Below are 23,608 nucleotides of genomic sequence, written 5' to 3'. Positions count from 1 at the left end.
CAAATGATACTTTGAATATTACATGTTAATAACTTGATTGGAATTATAACCTTGAATTGACAGTTTGATACTTTGAAAATTTTGAGCCAGCCCTACCCCCAAGGGCTGTAGGTGCTAGTTTCAAATCCTTTTTAGTCTGAAATCTGTATGCTAGATATTGAGTAAGGTGGTTTTATTGTTTTTGGTCACTTTGAATAATATTTCTGTTCATGTTAAAAACAAAATCAACTCTCTGTATAAATATATCAGGTGACCGTTAAGGCCCATGGGCCTCTTGTTTATTTTGTAATGACTGCTGAGGTTTTCACGCTGAGAATGTGATGTCACTTGGATTTGACCTAGATCAGATTTACATTGTGGTTGTCGTTGTTTAAGCAGAAGACGCTTACCCTTTTGGAACACCTGGTCTTATTCTCCTATTCACTTTTTCAAAGGTTTGCATGTAAACATTTCCTTTGTTCATATTTCCCCTTAACTTTATTGGTTTTGAGTGTGAATTGTGGCATTATCTATGATTCACTATTGTCTTGTTGTTGCATTTTTTTTTGTTTGTCCATTTTAAATCTTACAGATATGACAACCAAATATTTCCGTAATGTTCTTGATAGATTAGACTTGATTTCAGTCTCTGTGTAATAACTGTAATGTCACAATCTCGGGTAACATATCAGTTGGGGTATTACAATATTACATCATACCACCTCCTGGTCGGGATAGATCTATATCGATTATAAACAGGTAATAGATTATATTTAAGGATTGGGTATACTTAACATTTTTGATGGTACGATAAAAGACATATTTCTGACAAACGTATTCAATGATATGTGTTAGCTTTCGTATGTTTGTAAGCCTTTGGGTTTTACACCATTATAACTGTCCAGAATATGCATTTCAAGTCTCATATTTATGTTAAAAAACAACAAAATTCCATTCTATCTGTCTGAATGGATTCTTATGGTTCATGACACATTTTTAAACAAACCGTTTACTGAATGTTACTATCTGCATCAGTCGACAAATGTCAATCAGAAACAGAAATTTTCGTCAAAGTTTGAACTGTACGTCACTTCATCATTGTCTTCGTCAAAGTTTGAACTGGACGTCACGTGCACTTCATCATTGTCTTCGTCAAAGTTTGAACTGGACGTCACTTCATCATTGTCTTCGTCAAAGTTTGAACTGGATGTCACTTCATCATTATCTCCCGATTGCTCTAAAAAGTATAACGGGAAGTCCCGAACAGTTTCCCAATGTAAAACATCAAAGTGTGATAGTCCTTGGTTTTTCCTTTGATAGTTGCTATAGGTTGAATTAGAGGCTGTACAACAGAATTGTAAATATTAGTTATATACACGTATACATTGATAGCTCTGTACACGGATGTCTCTGTACACGGGACACAAACATGGACAGCTTATACACGGGTTTTATCACCGATAATATATACCACAACATATACACCATATAGATAATCAGGGTATTGGAAACCTGATTTTTTACTACTTGTGGTCGAGTAGGGTTTTGCCCTTGTGATAGTCAGTCGTCAAGTGGTTTAAAGACTGCTACTAATTCACGCAATATAGGTATTTACACACCTGAGATCTATATTTTCTATACACGTTATGCAATAAAATACCTAAGTGCCTATATATATAATGCTCTTTAGATGTATAGGCTGTAAAAAACTGCTGGGTATATATAGTTATGTTGGTTCTACACTTGAAATCAAATTTCATGTGGCTTTTATCTGTGTTATAAACTTGAAGTATAATATTGTGGTCATGTGACTCAGGAATGACCAGTTATATGTATATAAACACGACAGGATTTTTCCTTCCAGATGAAATTTTATGAAAACAAAAAAATCCGTAGTGAACATTTAATGGCGAAATATAAATTACTTTATTCAAATTGAAGTTCATTACATTAATCAAGATGGCATATAATTCAATTATGGAATTTAAATTACTTTATGTAAATTCCTCGTGAATGTCGACTTTCACCCCTACCCGGATGTTATACAATGTCTATGATTAATCATCATTTAGAAGATAACATCTATACTTCACAGTGAAATGTTTATAAATATTTTCTTTGGTTTAATTTAAATGCATTTAGGTGTCATTTCTACCTGGAAATTTTAGAGTTTTAATTGATTCATAACAAGATTAATATTTCATAGAGTAAAACATATATAGCACTCCACAAATTAAAAAAACCCCAGTCATAGTAAGAATTGATAAGGTATTTCGTTGAAATTTTGATGTGACTAGATCTGAAATTTAAATAATCGCTATACGGACATACACTTTACATGGATCAGTCAATAACATATACAAAGAACTGTACACAAAATATACTTCATTCATGGGAAAAGAAAACATGGCTCTCGTTTTAGTTCTGTTTACAAATGTTTGACCTCTGCGGGTTGCCAAGTGACAGAGAGGGTTTGATCTAGGGTATTGTGAGGGGTGTATTAAATGTGTGAGTTGTATGTGACTTCAATTAGAAATAACTTCACCTTAGTCTACTGTCCATATAGACATAAGAGTCACACCTTTAGGAGATAGATTCCCGAGTCAACAGACGGAATGTCACCATTGTTAGGTAGCTGTTTATACACAGCGGTGGGGATCCCCCAATACACAAACGTGAACACCCCATACCAAAGGATTGTACAAGGCCGACACATATGTAACAGGCTTATGATCTAAAGTTCTGAATTGATTTCTAGATTCAAACAAACATCCGAAAAGCTTGACACAGACAGAGGGTCGGCAGCACCTGAGCTGTCGAGTCGCCTGTACAATTCAATTTTGCACTGACTTTTATAGAACAGCACCTTAGAAATTGCTATTTCAATACTACAAAATCTAAATTAAATGTCTTGTTTTATTACGGAGACATCAATTATGTCTTGTCACAACTTGCTTTATTTCCCTAGCTGACTGTCAAATTAATGTTGCTTGACAATTTAGTTACATTTCCTTTTTTTTATTGAGATATTGATGGGTTTCAATGTCAATAAAAGTTGTTTTTCAGTATTTTGGATCTGCATTCTCATTGTAACATGCAAAGTATCATGTTTGTCATTTTAAATCAGCCGTTTTGTTTCTCATATGTACATACAAAATCATCTCCTTAAGTTATTAATCCTTCCATCTCTGCTTCCCTGAGTGGTCCTTCCATCTGTCAATCCCTCTGTCACTGCATCTGAAATTCTATGAGAACATCATCCCTGGTCTAGCGCTTTTAAAACATTGGCACTATATTATGGTGCATGTGATGTGTTACACCATATAGGTGCAAGTTTTTGTGTGTTCCAATCCCAAACTTGCCGACAGCAAAATTATCTTGTTCATCTGGAGACATTGTGATAAAACAATTGCTATTTTCTTGGTTTATGCGGTATTTCACTAGTGAACCCTCATTCATCCAGCCACTATGTATACTACATTGTAGTTCCTCTATCTACTAGTAGTTTTGATATTTTGGTGACAGATTTCCCTTTTTAATTCCAAATTGACCCAGAACCTTCCCAGTAATCTAGCTATTCTACTTTCTAGAAACTTCATTTTCTCAAATCTGACCCTTAAACGTTTTATTTACTGGAAATAAAACTTTAAAAAACACCTTGATCATCACAATTTTTCGATTGAAATACAGGTACATTGTATTTTGTTCTCGGAAATGGTTAATTGGTTTTAACAGAAATGTCACCTGTGTTTAGGGATTCACATGTTCTGAAATTAATTGAATATGCATATTTAACAGACTTGAATCAAACTAACCATAATATTGTAGGGTGCATTTCATAAATGTAAGACAGTTAATATTTCCATTATAAAAAAGAATAGAAGAAGAAATAAAATGTTTTCCATACCTACATATATCATATTTTTGGAGCCAAAACAGGAAACACAACTTTAATTATGTTTGGCCTGAGAATGCTATCTTTTGCCCTGTACATTGTAATTTCAAAAACTTCTGTTTGTGTTCACAGTTATCTGAACGAGATGAGGGAACTTTATCATCGGCCAGGTGCTGTGTATGAATTAACTGTGGAACAGAAGAAGAACCTCGGGCTGTCTGAACCAGCCTCATGGACTCTGGCAAAACTCCAGCTAGTTCACAACAAAATAGCAGAACCCCTGATTCTGTACTGGTAGGTAGTTGTGTATGCTTTATAAAATACACTTTTATGTAGAGATATGTTTACATGAAGAGAATGTTATGTCAATTTGAACCTTATCCAGATTTATTACACCTATATTTAGCGACTACTTGTGTTAAGGACTTTCCACCCTTCGTAATACACTTGTTTTTCTTGTCTTATTTTTGTGTCGTCATTTCCGTATTGCGTATCGGGCATTCCATTACCGTAGTGTAAATTAAAGTAACACCGGGTAAACAATAGTACACGTGCGTGACGTGATATGTCCAGTTTATTGGAATGCTTAGATGTTCATAAAATCATCTCTACATAGTGACATAATCATTATGTGAAACTTTCGTTGAACTCTGATGGCTAATTGCGAAAGGGTGGAGCCTCCTTAATAGACCAAATATCAAATTTCCCAATCGCTGTTACATTAAGAAATCCCCTGCAATTAAGCAACCTTTTTGAGAATACCCTGAAAATGTTCTCCTAATACAATTTTAACTCTATACTGCACACATTATATACAAATATTTTTTGCATATAATATACACTGAAAAAATAGATATTTGTGAAACAGTTGAGTTGTTTCTTTTGATTGGTGTGTTAAATGTTACTTGATTAGAATGTTGTTATGTGCTTTATTTTGAACTCACAGATTCACCTCTTGGTGAAAATAAGCATTTCTACACTCCAAAAAAAAGTAATGCTGCACTACATTTGGTAGATATTGTAACATAAAGCTTAAATTCAATAACACTTCTACTACAAATCCATTTATTGTGAACCCTAGCTAGCTTGCATATAAGGAACATTTTGGTGTCTCCAGATGATTGAACATTAAAAATCAAACTTATTTCCTGCACCTCCTTGAAAAACAATTTGCAATCGATGAACTTTCTCTGTTCTTGGTCTAATGCTGGAATTTAATTATGCTTTAATGTTTCTTTCTGTGTGATATTCCTGCAGGGCTCCACGATTTCTCCTGAAGCAGAGCCTGAATACTGACCCGGCCAAGAATGAATTGTATCACAATATGTCCCAACTACGCCTGAATTATGAAGGCGTGCACCCTGACCCTCCCACTACAAAGTTACTGCCCCTCCGGCCAAAGTCCTGTGTGACTAAGATAGCGACGCCCCCTCTGGTAAGTAGAGAGACATGCACAATACACTTCTCATGACTCTCCCACTCAAAATGTTCCTAATGTCATTTGTGTAACATCCCCTTTTCTGTTGTTGTTTTTGCTCCATGGTTAGTGTAATAGTTTTGAAACGAAAAATAAAATAAAAACACAAGAGTCAGACTAGGATTCCAGCCCAGGAAATAAAGACATCCTTCATAGGCAACTGAGGTACTTGCATGGGTACCAACAATTAACTAGTCCTGTTCTACTAAGTTTACCTCTCCACCAACAAACTGTTTACCATAAGACGCAAGTGATATTATAAAACCTTCTATTGGTACATGTATATGTAATTAGGCTCCAAATGTTACAAAAACAGAATAATGTAACATTCAGACGAGAATAAGAGTCTGAATCATAAGTGTAATGATAACTTAACACCAATATCAGCCTGCTTCTGTGTCCGATATAATTAAAAAGTTACTTCCCCTTGTACAATACAGACTATCAGTTATAGTTGTCTCCCCTCGTACAGTACAGTCCAACACCTCCACCTGGAATTGCCCCCTTGTCCTGTGTTAAAGTTATCTCCCCTTGTACCATACAATCTATCAATGTGTCCATTGTACTACAACTACCTGCCTGCCTTTGTATTGCCAGTTTCATAGTTACCACCCCTTGTATAGTTCAGCTTAATTATGATCACTGTGTCTAGCTAGTTTATAAATATATTACCACCTCCTCTTCCATTGGAATTTGTGCCAATGTCCAGTATTAAAGTAATCTCCCTTTGTAATGTACATTCTATCAGTGTGTATATATATATGCAGCATGCCACTGACATATTGCACCATCTGGGATAAGTCTGTATGGCCCTGTGTCCAGTTTAATACTGACATTCCTCTTTCTCTTTCACTGGACATGTGTATATATCCATACATTTCCTGGTGTGAAATCCACCAGTCATAACAATAGTTTGTCCATAGCATCAATATTGCAATAAATGTACTTTGTATTTATATGACAGGGTCAACAGGGTATAAAAACCTAATTTTCCATCCTATGGGGTGATAAGGGGATCTCAACCTTCAGGGAAAGATTCTGAAATTGCTAAATACTTGTTAAGCTTTGAGTTTGACAACTTAAAGAATCTCCCCCTTAAGTTGAGATCTCCTGATCTCGCCTACAAAGGGCTGAAAGATAACTCTGTATTTATCTGGCCACTGCCGTTTATAGCCTCGTTTCCAGTGTTAGAGTTACCTCCTCTTGTTGTTTCAGCCCAACCCTGTGCCCAGTGTACCGCTGACATCCCCGCCAGTGGGATACAAGCGTGTATATGCCCAGAATGTGTTGTCTGCAGCAGGAAAGGAGAAAAAGAAAGAACTTATTACACCCAGACTACAGACCCCGAAACAAAGTTCTCCTGTCAAAAGGTTGGTAATAAAACATTTTGTAATTAAATTGTTGATCAGAGTTTTCTATTCAAATTATAAACCAAAAAATAATTAAAGGTCATCTTAATCAAATTACCTGTTGAGTTATAATTTGAGTTCAATATTTAATCTAAAGTAATATCTTCACAAAGTATTTTTCTATCACATTTATCCTTTTTGTTGCAGGTCCTCCATCGGAAGTGCTGGTTCTTCTCGCCCATCATCAGCTGTTCGCCAGTCTCGCCTTTCATCTGCCAGACCTGCATCCGCCCTACCTCCCACGCCATCCTCCTCTGCCAGACCTGCATCCGCCCTACCTCCCCAGCCATCCGCCTCTGCCAGACCAGTGTCTGCACGACCTGCTGCTAATTCTAAGCCAACCTTGAACCGACAAATGTCACGGGCGCGCCCCTCCTCTGCAGGTTCCACCCCCAGTACGTCTCTGGGGCAGGTGGATCACAAGGAAGTGGAGTCACTCCTCCAGACCCTTCACCATGAGAGAGTTGCTGGTGGCTTCTTCAGGAAATACGTTGAGAGAGCACAGAAGAGAGTATGTAATGTTAAAGCTTTGTTGTACATCGTTAAATCATTAACTTTCTTTCTATTCATATCAAATACATGCAGTCCAATCATAGTTTTGAATTTTCTTTTTATATTACTACGAAATAAAAACATCAGATAATGTATTGCATATTATCTTTAAATGTAATATTGTTTGGATACAGTGACTGACTATGATATATTGTAGCTTCGACTATTGATTGTGTATTATTTGCTTCAACCGCTGAGATTATTACAGTGGATACATATGGTTCAAACAATCAACAAATTTATTTTATTCGTTTTTGAAAAAATGATATTTATGTACAATGTATTACGGTAATGGAAACTTTTTTGATAAACATTAGGCTATAAAAAAACATGCAAAATTTTGTAAGAATCTGCAAGTTCTTTTTTTTGTTATTTCAAACTTCAATGAATTATCCAAAAAGATTCCTTCATTAATAAACAATAATCAATAACATATTATATGATGATTACACATTCATCATGCTTTCAAAAAAAGTTGGAACCACTGGAAAACTTCAAATAAACAGATAATTCCATGATATAAGAGATATGCAATGCAAGGTCTAAATAGGAAAGTGTAAAATGTCTATTTATAAACTGGACAGTCTGTTATTTACTTTAAAACTAAGTTCCAGTATATCACCATAATTAATAAAAACGTCTGATAAATGGGACAATTTACAACCAGTCTGAGTTTCATCTAAAACATATGTTCACAGGTGTGTCAACAGGCTGTTGATTTTATATTGATTGCAAATCTGCCTTCAGTGAAGACAAGTTCTTTGTTTTTCTCAGAAATGGATCAATTGCCTGAACTTTTGGACTGACTTACAGGATTTTCACCTCATGTTTTACGCTGATTCCATCGACCCAGTAACTGTTACCAGAAAGGCTAAGGTAGTGTAGTCTTGTCCAATTCCTCTATAAGGCTCTATTTTCTGACCTCGGATCAAGAAATAAATGAATCAAAATGTTGAAATATTGAAATCTTAACCTAATGTTTCTTAACCTTATGATCATTTTTCTTACGATTACCATTTTATTTATTTATTTAAATGTATTTTCTTCTGTCTTTGAATTACAAGTAATTACTATTGTTCTTTTGTTAAAAGGATAACTTAAATAACATTAATTTAATTGTATTTTTTTTTTTTTTTTTTTAAATCTGATCTTTCATTAGCATATTTGCATCAACTGCTGACTATCGGTGCTCTCTACTTACGCCTATGTGATTTCCTCATTTTGTTTTTATTTTTCAGACGATATATTCACACTACATTGTGGTCGGGTCTCAAAGAAATATTGGGTGTAGTCCTGCAATATTCCGTGAGGTGTACCGCTGTTTGGAGCCTGCTTTCGAGGACTTGTTTGACGAAGCAGAGGAGATGGCCTTGTCGGTGCTTCTCGTCCCTTGGGTCCAAATGATCAGTTCTGATATGAAAACATACAGCAAGGTGAGAGTACATTAGACTTGTTGTAAATACAGACAAAGAAAATGTTATCATTGTTATTATACGTAGGTGAAAAGTCTATCTAAGATGAGGAGTTTCTAGAAATTATTTAAAATGAGAAGATATTGAACTATGAAACACAGCGTATTAATGTTAAGTTAATGTAATTACTCGAAGTAATGGAAGTTTTCATAGGCTAAAATGTTTACTAATTTTGGTTTAACAACATAAATGCAAAATACTGTTACATGAGCACAAACACATTGACACTATTATAATTATTGCCAATGTAAATGTTTTCACAACACAAATAATTTGAGGAGATCAAAACATGACAATTGACAGAACAATCAAAAGACATTATTTTGGTGGTGGTAATGGTATCCTCACAAGTAAACAAATCAGTTTTATCTATATGCCTGTTTGTTAAATCCTTAGAGTAATTAATATTGATATTTTGTGGTCATGGATATTACTCTCGTTGCGTGTCGCACATCACGACACAGCAGACGTACCCTAAACTGTGATTGGTATTTACCATTGATCTGCGTCGTTTGCGTGCTTGACAAGATTCTTGACGAGATATTACATGGTTTTAAGTCTGTATCCAACACAAACACAAACAAATTGTCTTAAGTTAAAAAATGTTTTTCATAATTTATTGACTAAAATTTACCGCATCATAAAGCCTAAGGATTTCTTTCATGAATAAATATGATTCTATTTCAAAACCTTACAATCTACCCATTATTTATCTGTACTCAGCTGTAATGTTTTAGATACTTTGTTAACAAACTCTTGTTTTATTCCAGCTAGGAAATATATATGTACATGCATATGTCGGGAACAAAACAGTTTTACATATCTACAGGTAAATTAACCAAAAGCTTAACGCCTTAGACACACATCTTAGCATTTACCATATACCTTTACTGACAGGTGGAGCTAATTGAGGTGAAGAAACACCTGGAGACAAAGTCTAAGTATGTCCTCACCTTACAGAAGAAAGGACTCATAAAAGAGGTAAGAACTGGAACCAGAAGTGATCGCAGACTCAAACCTTCTCTCTGATCTGTTATTGTGCGTTGTATTGTTTAGTTTCACACAGACATAAATAAACAAAGATTTGTGGAACTCTGGTAGGTCTGTTGTTGGGTATTCCTAAATTAACACATTTTTGATTCCCTCACAACCTAATGAGTTTGGTTTAAGTGTTTGCCTTTTTTTTCAGTCCGTCCGACATCTTTGTTAGACTTCGTATTTATATAGCACCATTTCTCTTATAATGAAGGTCAAACAGTCATCACACTTCACCTTGCTATAAAATGTAGGTCACTGTTACCTATATTTTCCTGCTTCACTGACATTGGTTACACTTGAGATCCATTTATATTATTCAAGTTCCTATAAGAGGATATATGTTTATGGTTTACAAACATTTTCTGATTTTTGTTGTAGACTTTCTTCAAAATTTAATTTTTATGGGTAGAGTTGTCTTCCTTGGACTGTATTGTTGTTCATTTGAAGTTGATTTTCAACACTTTTTTAAAAGAAATAAAAAGAAGTGATTTTTTTCAATACACGATGTTTACATTGGAAGTTGTCTATGATACATTTGGATAAATACCCAATTGATTGCTATTATAGCTGCATCTTATGTGATATATGTGATTTAATGACATTTACAAAAAGTATTATATAAAAGACTAGCTAGGAATAAATCAGTTAACACAGTTTTCTTAAGGAAATAAAATTAAAGTGTGTGGATTGCAAACACAGATGTAAAAATGTAATTAAGAAATCGAGTGGAAGGAAATTGAGGTTTTATTTATTGATTTATTGATTTTTCAGAGAGTGATTACACCTGACAACCCTATGGATGGATATGAGGACCCAGTGTACGACGAAAACCTAATTAATAACATTCCAGATGAATTTAAGGAGCAATCTTTGGATAAATTGGTCCATAATCGCATAGAACTCGAACACTTCCGTAACTTCCTGAACGAGAACTATGCCAGTATGGATCTGCTGTGCTGGATGGAGATAGAACAGTTCCGGCGATTGCCACAGAATGACGAACGAAAACGGGATGATAAAGCAAGAGAATTGAAAAATAAATTTTTGAACAAAAAATATTTCTTTGGTCCAAACAGCCCTGCTGGGAAAGCAGCTCAGGATAAGGTGGGTTTATAGCCTCGAATTGAAGGGGAACATCTTATTAAGGTATCCTGGCTATCTTACTCTCCCAATCAAATGTTGAACATGTTTCGAGAATTTTAGTTGTGAATTTCTTGCAGATATAAGGTATATAAATAAATAAAGTATGTTGGATGAATTTCATTAAAATACAGATCCTGGTATCAGGATACAGGACAACCTCCTTTTTTTAGTTTATAGGGAAGGGACACTCTATTTTTGTGAAAATTAGGATCAAGAGGAGCGCACTTTACATTCTTAAAAGTCTTTTTTCTCTAAAAGTTGTGGTTGCATATATAATAACACATAATGATACTCTTCTTGAAAGCTGAAAAACAAGAATTAATAATTTTGTATGGAACATATATAAATGTAATGTCCTATCAGGGATGAATACATACCATTAACCCATGACCTTTGTCTATTTTTTATTGATTGTTTGACAGGGAATATAAAAACATACATGGTTCAATTTTGATTCAAACATTATAATTTCACAGATAATGGCTGATGCTGGTGGCTGGGGTAAACTGTTAAATGAACGTCCTCCAAACTCTGTCCTGTTGGAGGCTCAGAAGTATGTCAGGGAGAGGCTGGAAAAAAAATGGCTGCCATTATTCCTAGTCACCCCTGCGTTTGCCGATCGCCAGAAACCCAATGCAGGCATGGACGATGTGGTTGATGATGTAATGGTTCAGAAGAGGAAGAAAAGTCAAGCTGTGCTCAAGGTAAACTGATTGTCACAGTAACGATGAAGACATTACGCTTTTATCTTTGCTATCAATAAAGAGACTTGGGTGTACTTAAATAGGAAGAAAAAGTCTGTTTGGAATACTCCTCACACAGTTAAGTCCCCTTCTACTAAACAGAAAAATACACCAATAGGTGGCACTGCTACAGTGTACATTTGCGTCAGGGAGGTTTGAGAATCTTGTTGAATTAGACTAATCAAAAAGTTCTTTTAACTTAAGCATCTGAGAGCAAAGCACAGAGTTTGTTCACCAATATAACTGGCCTATCTTTTTCCTTTAATTCATGCATGGATCTGGGGGTTTATAAAACTCTTACAAAACTCTCACTGTGGTTCATGGCAGGCAGTCGTCAGGACAATTAGATATAAGTTTTCTTTATTTGGTTTATCTTATCCATTCAAACATGATTGCATTATTTAGTCAATATAAAAACAAGTTTACACCCAGAAGACACCTGCTAAGTCCTGATATAATAACACAGAGATTAATGGTTGTATTTGTTGATATCGTACCAGCTGTTGGAGAGTAGATGGATATCCTCGTCCAAGGAGATCATCACTTTCCGTAGCGCCCTCCTTAACCCCATCACCGCCCTACAGTTTCGTCGCTATGTGTCCATCAAGGGCGACACACTGGAGAACGATGTGCTATTCTGGCTCGAGGTCCAACGCTTCAAGGTTTGTCATATCTTTCTGTTCCCTTGCACAAATCTGGTGTGTTAGAATGAACTTTTGGTATTCTATGGAGGGCTTGTTAAGTTTCAAGTTTTCCTTTTTGAAAGTATTCATTATCTAATTTGAAGAGGAATCTAAATATTTTGAACCAACATGTCAAATTTGAAATGATAATCTCTGGGCAGTCTTCTTATCATACTTAAAATAATTTCTTACTCTGAGGTTGAAGGATGTTATTCTTAAGAAAATTAAAGTTAAGTAACAGGAAAAATAGTAGTATGCCTCCAATGGGGATAAACCCACAATCCCAGATTTCCAAGTCGGACGCTCTACCGCTGAGCTAAAGGGAAATTCCCTGTAGCACAAAGCTAGAAGGAGACTGTAATCCTAATCTATATACAATTAAAATATGCCACAGCTGTATTAATCCTATCAGCAAGTCAAAGCTCATGCTTCAAATCTGTTACAGGATGTCAACCATGCTCACAGTGATGAAGCCTACATCCTGGGGAAAATCAACGCCATTATCAACTGTTTCATTGACTCGCCGATCCCTCCGAGTCTCCAGATAGATATCACAGGAGATATGGCGGAGCGAATATTAGAACACAAGTATGAGAGGAATCCTTACCTGTTTAGGGAGTCACAGGTAAGCTACATATTGTGGTTCAGGAACCCCTTTTACTTAAGGCTATATGTTGTCATACTCAAATAGTATCTCTTTTTGAAAAGAGTTTAAAATGAATAAATCTTGTAAATGGCATTTATGAATTTTGACTAAGTGAATTTATTGATGACACTGTTCAGTACAAAAGAAGATTTCTAACAAAAATATTCATTGAAGCTTTTTTCAAGGGAACTAACTCTGAAATCCTTGTTACAGGTATTATGTTTTGGGTGGCAATATATATGACAACTTTTAGGGGACATTTGTATGGCATGAAATTTTAAGGTAGTAAGTGACAGAAGCACATGGTACAAAGAAAGAACCTGTTGATGATACGATTGAGAAAGCACATAAAGAAATTAAGATATTGTTCAAACATATAATTTTTTGTGTGGTACTGTACAGTACATTTTGAGGAAATTGCTGGGAAAGGTGATGATTTCCAACCTTTGATAATTGTTTTTACAGTGTGCTGTTTTCCGAACACTCTTCCAACACTGGAATGACTTCTGTGAGTTCAGGTCTAACTTGGCTGATGATAAGGTTCTGACGACAATAGAAAGGCGACGACGACATGCTAAGCTGAAGGAGAGACAAAGACAGAGAATGGAGGACGAGAAAGCACTCAAGGTAGACAACCTGTACTAAAATATTATATCTGTGATTGGATGGTTGCATTTGAATTGCTGAGAAATACTTTGATTTTAAGTTTGTTTGGATTTTTATTTCAAATGCAGTGATTTTTAAAAGCTAATTTGAATTTTGCAATTTAGAAGTACTAGGTTTTTTTGTGATTTCTTTTATAAAAAAAAACACACTTTTTTTTCTCTCTTTATTTTCACTGATTTCTCTATTGATATTTGATGGAGTTTATCATTGTGATATACAGTGTGTGGCTGGTAAGTCCTTAGTCAAGGACAAGATCTTTTATCAATTTAGATATTTCATACTCTCTCTTGACGCAAGACTGGCATTTATTTACATCTCCATCAGACATTTTAACTCATTGACCCCTGAAGACACATTTTAACTCTTCCAATTCAAAGGTTGGAATAGTTCATTATGGGATTTCAGGGGTGAATGAGTTAACTTACTCAGATTATCATACAGAGTAATGACACCCTCACATATATAGCCATTTCACCCATTATCATGTCACAGATTCACTAGGGACATTAAGATGATGTCACAAATCTGCAACAAAAGCAAAAGTGGTGTTTCCCTTCGGCTTTCTCTTCACCAGTATCAAAAGAATCTGAAAGTGTTCCATTGATTTTCATAAATATCCATTTAAAGGGAACAAGATTAAGGTCCTTTATTCCACTACTTAAAACTTCCTTTAGTAAGGAAAACAGTTGTCTTGTGAGAAGGCTTGAGATCCGCCCCCAGGGATTGAACACACATTCATCAGATAGAAGTAATACCTGCTATTTATCATTTTGTCCCATTTTCCACTTAATTGATGACTGAAATTTAAAATTTCAACCAATAATGCTGATACAAAATTGTGAATAGTGTCTGGTAATATTTTTTATATTTTCTACAATTCAATCAGCATGCCTACGGTCCCCTCCTCACTTGAGAATTGTAGAAATTTCACTCAGATTTTTAGGTGTTGTGAGTCAATACCTAATGGCCATGTCATGTCAAAGTTTTTTATGCATTTAAAAATGTCTTCTTTGATTCTCACTCAGCATTTAAATGATAGGATAAGACTGGCCTTGGCTCAAAATCAGTGTCGGAGGAATGCGTTGTGTCGGAGACATTATTATTATACAACAAAACATTCTGGAGATCAGGATTTAGCACTATGCAATTGGCAACAATCCTTTAAAAAAAACAAAAAAACTACAAAATTCAAGCTTGGTAAGATGCCATGGGGATGTGTGTGGGTATTGTTATGTTCTTTTGTCTCCCTTAGGGCCTTGTATATGACCTTGTGTGACCGTTTTATCCTCGATCAGTGTCTTTGTTTATTTTTCTGTCTCTGTGCCATGATCGATCAATTGCAAAGCCTTCAAACATATTTGTAGTTAGTATACCAATATAAGTCAAATACATTCTTAAAAAATCTCATAGGAAAAGAGGGAGGCTGAGTTGGAGGTGGAAAATAGAGAAGTACATTATAATTAAGAAAATTGTTCTTCGCAGATAGAGCTCCTGGCTAACACCGCACATTTTTGTTTCTGACAATCACACAGGAAATCATATTCTGTTGTTTTGAGTTTTGTGTTGCATAATTTGACCAGGACAGCACTGTGTGGAAACTTAGGTGATTCACAGGAATGCACTGTTAACATTACCTGTGAACCTTATAACAGGCATTTGATTCTGTGACATGAGTCGAGTGATGTGAGAGAAACAGGTTAAGGGTTTGGGGTAAGAAAATATGAAATAATTGCCAACCTAGGTGAATGATTTGTTCAGGAAATCTCCAACACAAGGTATGGATTAGTGTTTCTGTTGAATGTATGATGTACATCAAATATATTGTAATTTTATCATCAGTTAATTGTATTATGATAGATGTATAGGTCACTCGACCAAATCAAAAGGATGTACAGCGCACAAGGTGTAAGATACTCAAACGATGCATTAATTGTTAAAGGCGTAGAAAAACATTTTACACAAACTCTAGAAATATATTTGCTTTAATGATACATGTATCTCAATGTATCTTCTGATTTTTGAATTCAAAGATGCATCTTTTTTCTCAAACCTCTAACCACACAGTTTAATTGCAAATTCAGTACTTGTTTTCTATATTTGATGAATGTACCTGCTATAATTTTTCAGCCTATCAGGCGCCAGTATAGGAAATGGTATATGCCAATGCTAAAGATGTTTGTAAGTTGTATTGTACCAATGTGACTAACCGTGAGGTCAGACCAGTACCTGGGCATGTCACTTGGACTATAACACTGACATTGTGCATGGTAAAAATAGGAACATGGAGGTTGATTTACTGGTGGGGATGCGTATGTGAAATAATGCTTCGTTATCAACACATATATATATGGTTAACTCATTCACCCCTGAAGACACATTTGTACTCTTCCAATTCAAAGGCTGGAATAGTTCACTATAAAATTTCAGGGGCGAATGAGTTAAGGTTAGAATGGACTGTCACTTTGGTTGTGTTCAAAAGTATTGACTCGCTTATAATTTATCAGATAGGTATTCAATTTCACAGGTAACTACACTCATCAACATTGACTCGTAAATCATTGATCATTACACCACGAAAATCTAACCATTAATACGTGACCATGATCCAAGGATTGAACAGTTCTAGAGCAACGTTAACTTGAAAGCGTTGACCATAAATCACAAACCATGAATCAATCATGAACCATGAATTATTGATACAAATGTATATTTCTGTTCTGTTTTTTCATTTTTCTCCTCGAAGGCAAGGTCATTATAAAAGTTTAAATGTCCAAGGTCTATACTTTGTTTTACCACCGGACTTAGATCTAATTCCGTGGTTTTACCTCTTAATCATAGTTAAAGTCAAATATTTTCTCAAAACATCTTGTTCACAAGAAAAGATCATTACATATTTGTTGTATATTTCACAATCAATCATTGAATGAAATATTGTTTGATATGTTCGTTTATAGGTTGAAACAAAAACACACACCCACATACATATAATGCTTTATGATTTGGTATTTGTGAATATTAATGCTGTCCTGTTACCAACTTAATGCTAATCCTAATTTTTTGCTTTATTATGTCCAATGGGAAAACATGTTTGTCCTCTGGTCTAAACATTACCTCATATGTCTGTGTGTTTACAACTCACCTTAACACTTGTTAACTTTTCAAACCAAATTATAACTTGTCACAAATAATAAATTGTCAAACCAATGTATAACTTGTCACAAATAATAACTTGTCAAACCAAATTATAACTATTAAGTTATAAAGAAATCTTCTGAAATATGATATTCTCGTTAAAATGTATTGCAAGTATACACGAGTAACGTCATATTACATTTAAATTTGTCAAACATTGATATTATTTCCCGTCTTTTTCATTTCTATTTGTTAAGTCATTAAATAAATTGCTTCAATATTTCTTAGAGCCATTTCTACAAGTACATAATTTCAAACACAAAGTTATTATGGTCATACTTTCCTATTGTCCCGAAGTTGGGCTTGTATGTCAAAAACACATTAACTTTATTTTAAATGACTGAAGGGCAAGATCATTAAATCGAGAAAACTGTTTTCCATTGTACTGAGTATTTCAATGTGAGATATTTAAATAATTTTACCTGAGGGAAATGAAAAGAGAATTTAAGAATCATTCAGAATATTATGTATTTATGACTGCGAGCTCATGTGCTAACATTACGTACTATATACTATATAATGCCTATTTCCTATTGTAGTGATAATTTGTAAGGACGACACGCTATATATCCAGTCTCGTAGATTTCTCCAAAGCCCTGATCAGGTTTACCTGTACTATGTTTCTCGTTATCAAACAAGATACATACATACTTGTGTATATTTGACTTATAGAATTGTGAACTTGCTATGAATTTACCTCATTATTGGAATTTGAGATGTATACAATCCCAAATTAGAAAGAAAAGAGTAAGGTTTAGATTTAACATGTAACATTCGTCCATTGCAAAGCGGTGGACATGACAACGCATAGCCCTTAGTTTAGCTGCTCAATATCACTTAGATCAAAACCAAGATATCTTAATCTATATCATTTACATAAATCTTAAGATCAGTATCACACACCTAAATCTCAGATACAGATCTAAATCTGTTTTCAAGAAGTAAACATGACTTAAATCTGATTGATTTACTCCATGATACCTGTACTGAATAGAAACTCAATTTCTAAGCCGTGAAATCCCAACCATGTTTATGCTGATTCATTTCTTTCTTGATACTTAGAAACCTGAATGTGTTAGGGGAGATTTTTCTCTAGGTTTTGATGAACAATACACCTTGTTATATGTAACTATGTAGCTTAATTTAAACCTGTGTAATCTGACACCTTGTAGGATCCTTTAACTTTCTTGGATCAGACAGAATGTCATAATGCACAGGTTTCTTTGGATAGTTTTATTTAGAAATGGAATGACAGTTTAATGTCTTGATTTGTTGAGATACTCAGGGGTAAGATTATACAGATAATAAAACAAAAAGTAAGTACTGTTGTTTCTGTGATGGTCTTCATTAAACCTATATTCTATATCAACTGATATTACATGATAAGAACCACAAGCAATCTTTACAAATGAAAAGAAGTCCAGGTAGGAATTATTTCCCATGGTTGTCTGTAATCAGTAAGAAAGACACTGTATCGATCTGATAAAGAACTTAGATAAGGAACCTGATATACCTGCCTACAGAGGATAGACATCTCTGTAATATATAGTACACTGACCATGCACCTTTATAAAAAGAATACCTGTGTTAAGAGACCAACACCTCATTTTAGTGATTCTCATAGTTAACTTAACATGTATTTTGAGACCACCTGTACTAAGATCCCTTTTATGGACTTCCCAAGGAGGTTTCAGTATATGCTTTGACTGTGCACAATATCCTCCCTTTAGAAATCTGCCAGAGGAGACATTGTTAATGTGTTTCTCTTTTTGAAAGTTCAACATTAGTGTAAATGCACCATTATTTTACGACTGTGAAAATCATAAAATATAAATTCAACCCATGTTTCTTAACTTTCTGATGTGGTGTGTGATCATTGTAGGAGGCAGAACGACGGGCGGCTCTAGGCCTTGCCCCCGGGGACGACTTAGAGGCTTACCATGACCCATTTGCCCACCAGCAGGGCGAGGGTAGCGAGGGTGGGGAGGAGGAGGAGGAGGTGGGCACCAAGGATAAGATTTCCTGGTCCTATTCTAATTACATGAATGCCTTACATAAAGAGGACGTTCTCAACAACACGGACGAGTCAACGTTCAGCTCTCTCATGTCTGACTCGGGTAAATATTACTGCTTATGTTCCAAACAGGCACTATCAACCAGGTTTCACTCAATCAGGTTTTAATCGCATGGAAATAGCACACTTGGTTGACCGATGCAGAATTCTGATTGGACAGTTCAGACTCTCTCATAAAAAGGCATTTATAAAGCTGTTTTTTTTATTCGAAATATTTTTTACAAAATGTCTGCAAGTCACAGATGAAAAATTAAAAGGAAAAATAACATAAATATCCTTGAAAAAGAACAACTTGTAGGGGAATAAGGCCAAACGATACAGATTGACAAGTGTCTCATGATCTATTGAAGATATCCACCATGTAAATCAAGGTCAGCTCGAAGTAATTAAATTTTACTAAATCAATTAGAAATGCTTCAAGTACAGAGTTGCTATGATGCAGTTTAACATACTTTAAAGAGTGTAATTTTCAAAGGTACCTTATTGTACAAATAAATAAATCAATAATTTCTAAGCATTTTTCTCAGTACAAATTGTTTCATTCATGTTTGACATGGACATATATCGATTATATTTGCTTTAGATTAAACTCACTTGTTCTAACTCTGCAAATATAAAATCTGACAAATAGCAGATGTGGTGATGGGATTTTGCAGTATTCTTAAAAAAATCAGAGAAATATTCCTAAACATGAAGAAACCTCTGTCCAGACTCGTGCAATTTCCCTTCAATTAGAATAAAGGACAGAATTTATATTTTGGATACCAGCGTTCTGTTTTGAGTTTTGTTTAATGTTTTTTGGCAAATCAGAGTATAAGTGGAGATAATACATTGTGTCATCCTTTTTATGTTTTGCCTTTATTTCCACTTGACATGCAGCCTCTCAGAAAGGCAGTGATATTGGAGAGAAGGCCTCCGTGATGAGTAAGCCGTCGGACACCATCAACACCACCAACAGTAGTGCGGGCAAAAAGGAGACAAAGTCCGAGCACTCACAGGCGGACAAATCAGACCGAAGGTGTGTTACACTGGCACTGAAACAAGAGGATAATCCATATCAATTTTTGTGTAAAAAGGATAATTTTATTGTACAGTTTGGTGTTTACCTCAATAGACATACATTAAAACCCAGTCAGTCAAGGCTTATTTAAATTGTTCTGTGGTCTAAGCACCAGTTTCAATTAATTACTGGTTTAGAAGGATCAGTAAAATAACAGATATAAATTACTGGTTTAGAAGGATCAGTAAAATAACTGATATAAATTACTGGTTTAGAAGGATAAGAAAACAAATGTTATTGAGTTAGTGCACAAAGACAAAGGTCATAAACAATAGTGATTGTTTATTTCGGTGGGCTGTGTTTTTATCAGATCAATATTGTGTTTCTCATTTTTCAGGAAATCTGTTAAAATCAATGTCCCAGACAAGCAGACAAGGAAATGTGAGAGTCCCCCAAAAGATGAAGTAAAAGGTAGATATCAGATTGCTCAAAATTACATCTGAGGTATCGCCATCTGTTTTACAGATTACATGTCAAGATTTCTTATAAGTCATTAACAGTATAGGGTTGTTTAAGGAACTGGTCTTTCCCAGAAACAAGGGCTAACAGTTCCCAAAACAGCTATAAAACATCTTATTCTTTTACCTACAGTAAGAAGTTGAATATGAAGTACTGTAAATGTGCAAATCTTTAACAAATTTAAACAAAGCATTATCAGGATTGTGATATCATTTACATTTTGCATCTAATTGTTCAACAACAAAAAAGTATGTACAAGTATTGTTCATCCTGCTTCTCCAACAACGAAAGCAAATTGTCTTCCCAAACATTTGTAACATAACGTTATAGTGAATACTGTTTTTGTGTAATGTAGGTCCCTTTGTGTTGGGGTATATAACCTTTACTTTGGTTCCTGTATTTAAGGAAAGAAGAAACCAGATCCAGTGATGAGGCGACCAAGTGGTGACGTGACAAAAATGGCCCCACTAAAGGAGGAAGTAGAGGAGGATGGTAAACGGTCGCCTAGTAATAAAAAGGTCAAGGGCAAAGGTCAGCCCCTCCTACAGAAAAGTTGATCACATCACTGTGAGGATGAGTCTCCATGACAACTCCATGCTGACAACATGGCAGCAACACATTTTATAACATCAACAATGAGGATCTGTGCTTTTAATTTAATATCCAGTTTTCCAGAACTAATAGCAAGACAAAGAAGGGTATCTTCCGATAGCTATGATAACCAGTGCTGATATGTGACTGAACAAGTCAATGTTCAAAACGTATTCAGGATGGTTATAGACGTAAACAATGATTTATACCATTGTTGCTAAGTGTTAAATAACAGAGAAAAGCAATATGTGGAACAATTCCGTATGAAATTTAAGAGTAAAGACAGATATCTTAGAATATTATAGTAAATTAATCATCATCCCTGCATGATTTTGTATTCCGTCCAGAGCTCAAAACTTTGTAAGTACGTGCCAAAGACACGGTTTTTAGTTTTCTTGTGTTTATTGTGAGAAACAGGATCTCAAACTTGTGATTACATGTTGCTCACAATGCGCTTTTAGTTTCAAAAATCATTTTTTACCTGATGAATTTTTGCTAACTTAAAATATCGTTATACTGAATCAACCAATTATAATTTTAGTCACTTTTTCTTACATTAACTAGTCCAAATTAATTAGTTCATCATGCATATAATTTATTTATTTATTGTGATTGCAAATTTGTGATATTTTTTATTTACATGTATACTAACCGTTTGCATTTTTCCCTGTGTAAAAACCTTGTTGTTATGATGATGATGATGATGATGATGATGATGATGATATTTTTAGAGTGTAAACAATTAATATGAATGAATCTTGGAGTTTTTAAACCACAGGACATCAAAGTTTTGTTTCTTTCATATTTGCTTTAACATTAACGATAGTAATATGAAGTAAACTTTCTTCTCTCTTCATTTTAATACTGATAACATAACGAGTAACGTCCTGATTTGGAATTTAATACAAACTTTAAATAAAAATAAAATCAAAGATCTGATTTGTTAGTCTGTGTTATAATTTAACTTGAATTATTTTGACATTTTTAATTTTCTTAAATGTGATGTTTAAAATAATAAATCGTATGACAATAGACAGGTGTAAATGACACCTATTGTTAGAGTGCCTTATGTGATAATGAGATAATCTGTTAAATCATATATAGATAGATACCTAATATTTACATAATATAAATGTACATATAATTAGATATCTAAATAATAGGATGTCTCCTTAATAGTTATGCTATATTCATCTTAAACTTACACTACAATATGTAGTTATTTTATATTATATATGCCTGTTAATATATAAACTATTTAGTTTCATATCTTGTTTTGATTTTTATCCAAAGCAGAGGCTGTGATTTTGGTAACTTTTATTCCAATTCTGCATGTTGTGGTGTTTTAGTTATTTTGTAAAACTGCAAAACACTGGGATGGATAGCAAAACAAATTGTAGCTATACAGTTGTTTAAAGGCAATATACATTGTATATAAACATTACCTATGCATTCTTTGTAATTTTTGTCGCCATGTATTTACCTTTATTTTTTCAAAGTATGTTTAATCCATGCCTGAAACCGATTTCATGTGAATTTGAATTTATTTGAATTGTTTCATTTTAATTTCGATGAATAGTTTAAGTTTAATTAAGATGAATTGTTAGCTGCATTAAGTTAATTAACTGATTAAGTTTAACAGGTTGAGTTAAGTTAAGATAAATTGCTGAAGTTGAAAAAAAATGACGGCTGATAGTAAATGAGGATGTTTTATAAACATACAACTCAGTAATGTACCAAGGTGCTTCAGATATAATCCATATTGATAGCCTTTAAGCATCTTGTATTTGTTTTAAAGCCGGTGTATCTAACAAAATTCCAGTAGTTAGAATAAGGAACAGGGCCTTTTTACAACAGGTCATTTCCTTGATCATCTTTACAGAAAAAAAGTCCCTGATCTTTTTGAAATATGCTAAAAATAACAACTAATGTCCACTCTTATCATTATGTTATCGACATGATATATATATAAATGTGTTAACTCTGGTTCTAAAACACTTCTGTAATGTCCAGCTTCTTGATAACAAAAATAGCATCTTTCACTCTTTCTTCTGATATTTTGAAGAAAACATCCAACAGTACCATTCAAATAAATTTTCTGCCGAAATACCATGAAACTGTGTTGTTTTGTTTGTTTAACTGTGCCTCGAAATTATCCCCAATGTCAGCAGGGACGTATTTATGAAACTATTTTCATATGCAATCGCTCAAGCTGTGAGCTCAAACTAACTCTAACTGTGCCTTGCTATGGACCAAAAGGTACAGATGATTCTCAGCATTAAGTCTCCACGAAGTAGACTTATAAGTTATTGAAATTATACTAACTTCTCACTTTGGACTAGGAATTGAGCTTGATAACAGAACATCTTTTACGCTTGCGTATGGGGGATGTTTTCAAGAGTATGGTACAAAGGTCGGCAAGTAAGGAATCGGAGGAATCCGAGAATAGGGTGAGACAGTGACATCTTTGGTTTCACCAGTGTAGGCAGACAAAGACTTACAACGACAAATATATACGTATGGTGAACA

The 23,608-nt window shown here is 34.5% G+C and overlaps 1 protein-coding gene across 1 annotated transcript in view; it reads left to right on the top strand.

The window, feature by feature from the left end:
• Positions 1-23,196, top strand: part of LOC110441789 (regulator of G-protein signaling 22-like) — a gene marked incomplete at its 5' end in the record, with an annotated part of 29,485 nt that extends 6,289 nt beyond the window's left edge. Inside the window, 16 exons of the mRNA XM_021485041.1 lie at positions 4,007-4,168; positions 5,132-5,309; positions 6,567-6,721; positions 6,908-7,271; positions 8,087-8,188; positions 8,551-8,745; positions 9,682-9,765; positions 10,594-10,926; positions 11,442-11,669; positions 12,209-12,370; positions 12,837-13,016; positions 13,503-13,664; positions 18,778-19,012; positions 19,849-19,987; positions 20,367-20,440; positions 20,894-23,196. Of these exons, the coding sequence (XP_021340716.1) occupies positions 4,007-4,168; positions 5,132-5,309; positions 6,567-6,721; positions 6,908-7,271; positions 8,087-8,188; positions 8,551-8,745; positions 9,682-9,765; positions 10,594-10,926; positions 11,442-11,669; positions 12,209-12,370; positions 12,837-13,016; positions 13,503-13,664; positions 18,778-19,012; positions 19,849-19,987; positions 20,367-20,440; positions 20,894-21,045 (2,905 nt within the window). The remainder of the gene's footprint in view (positions 1-4,006; positions 4,169-5,131; positions 5,310-6,566; positions 6,722-6,907; positions 7,272-8,086; positions 8,189-8,550; positions 8,746-9,681; positions 9,766-10,593; positions 10,927-11,441; positions 11,670-12,208; positions 12,371-12,836; positions 13,017-13,502; positions 13,665-18,777; positions 19,013-19,848; positions 19,988-20,366; positions 20,441-20,893) is intronic.
• Positions 23,197-23,608: the final 412 nt, after the last annotated feature.

The sequence above is a fragment of the Mizuhopecten yessoensis genome, unplaced genomic scaffold (assembly GCF_002113885.1).
Source record: "Mizuhopecten yessoensis strain PY_sf001 unplaced genomic scaffold, ASM211388v2 scaffold716131, whole genome shotgun sequence".
Taxonomy (NCBI): Eukaryota; Metazoa; Mollusca; class Bivalvia; order Pectinida; family Pectinidae; genus Mizuhopecten; species Mizuhopecten yessoensis.
Note: the sequence above shows the minus strand (reverse complement) of the source record. Positions and strands in the feature narration are given on the sequence as shown.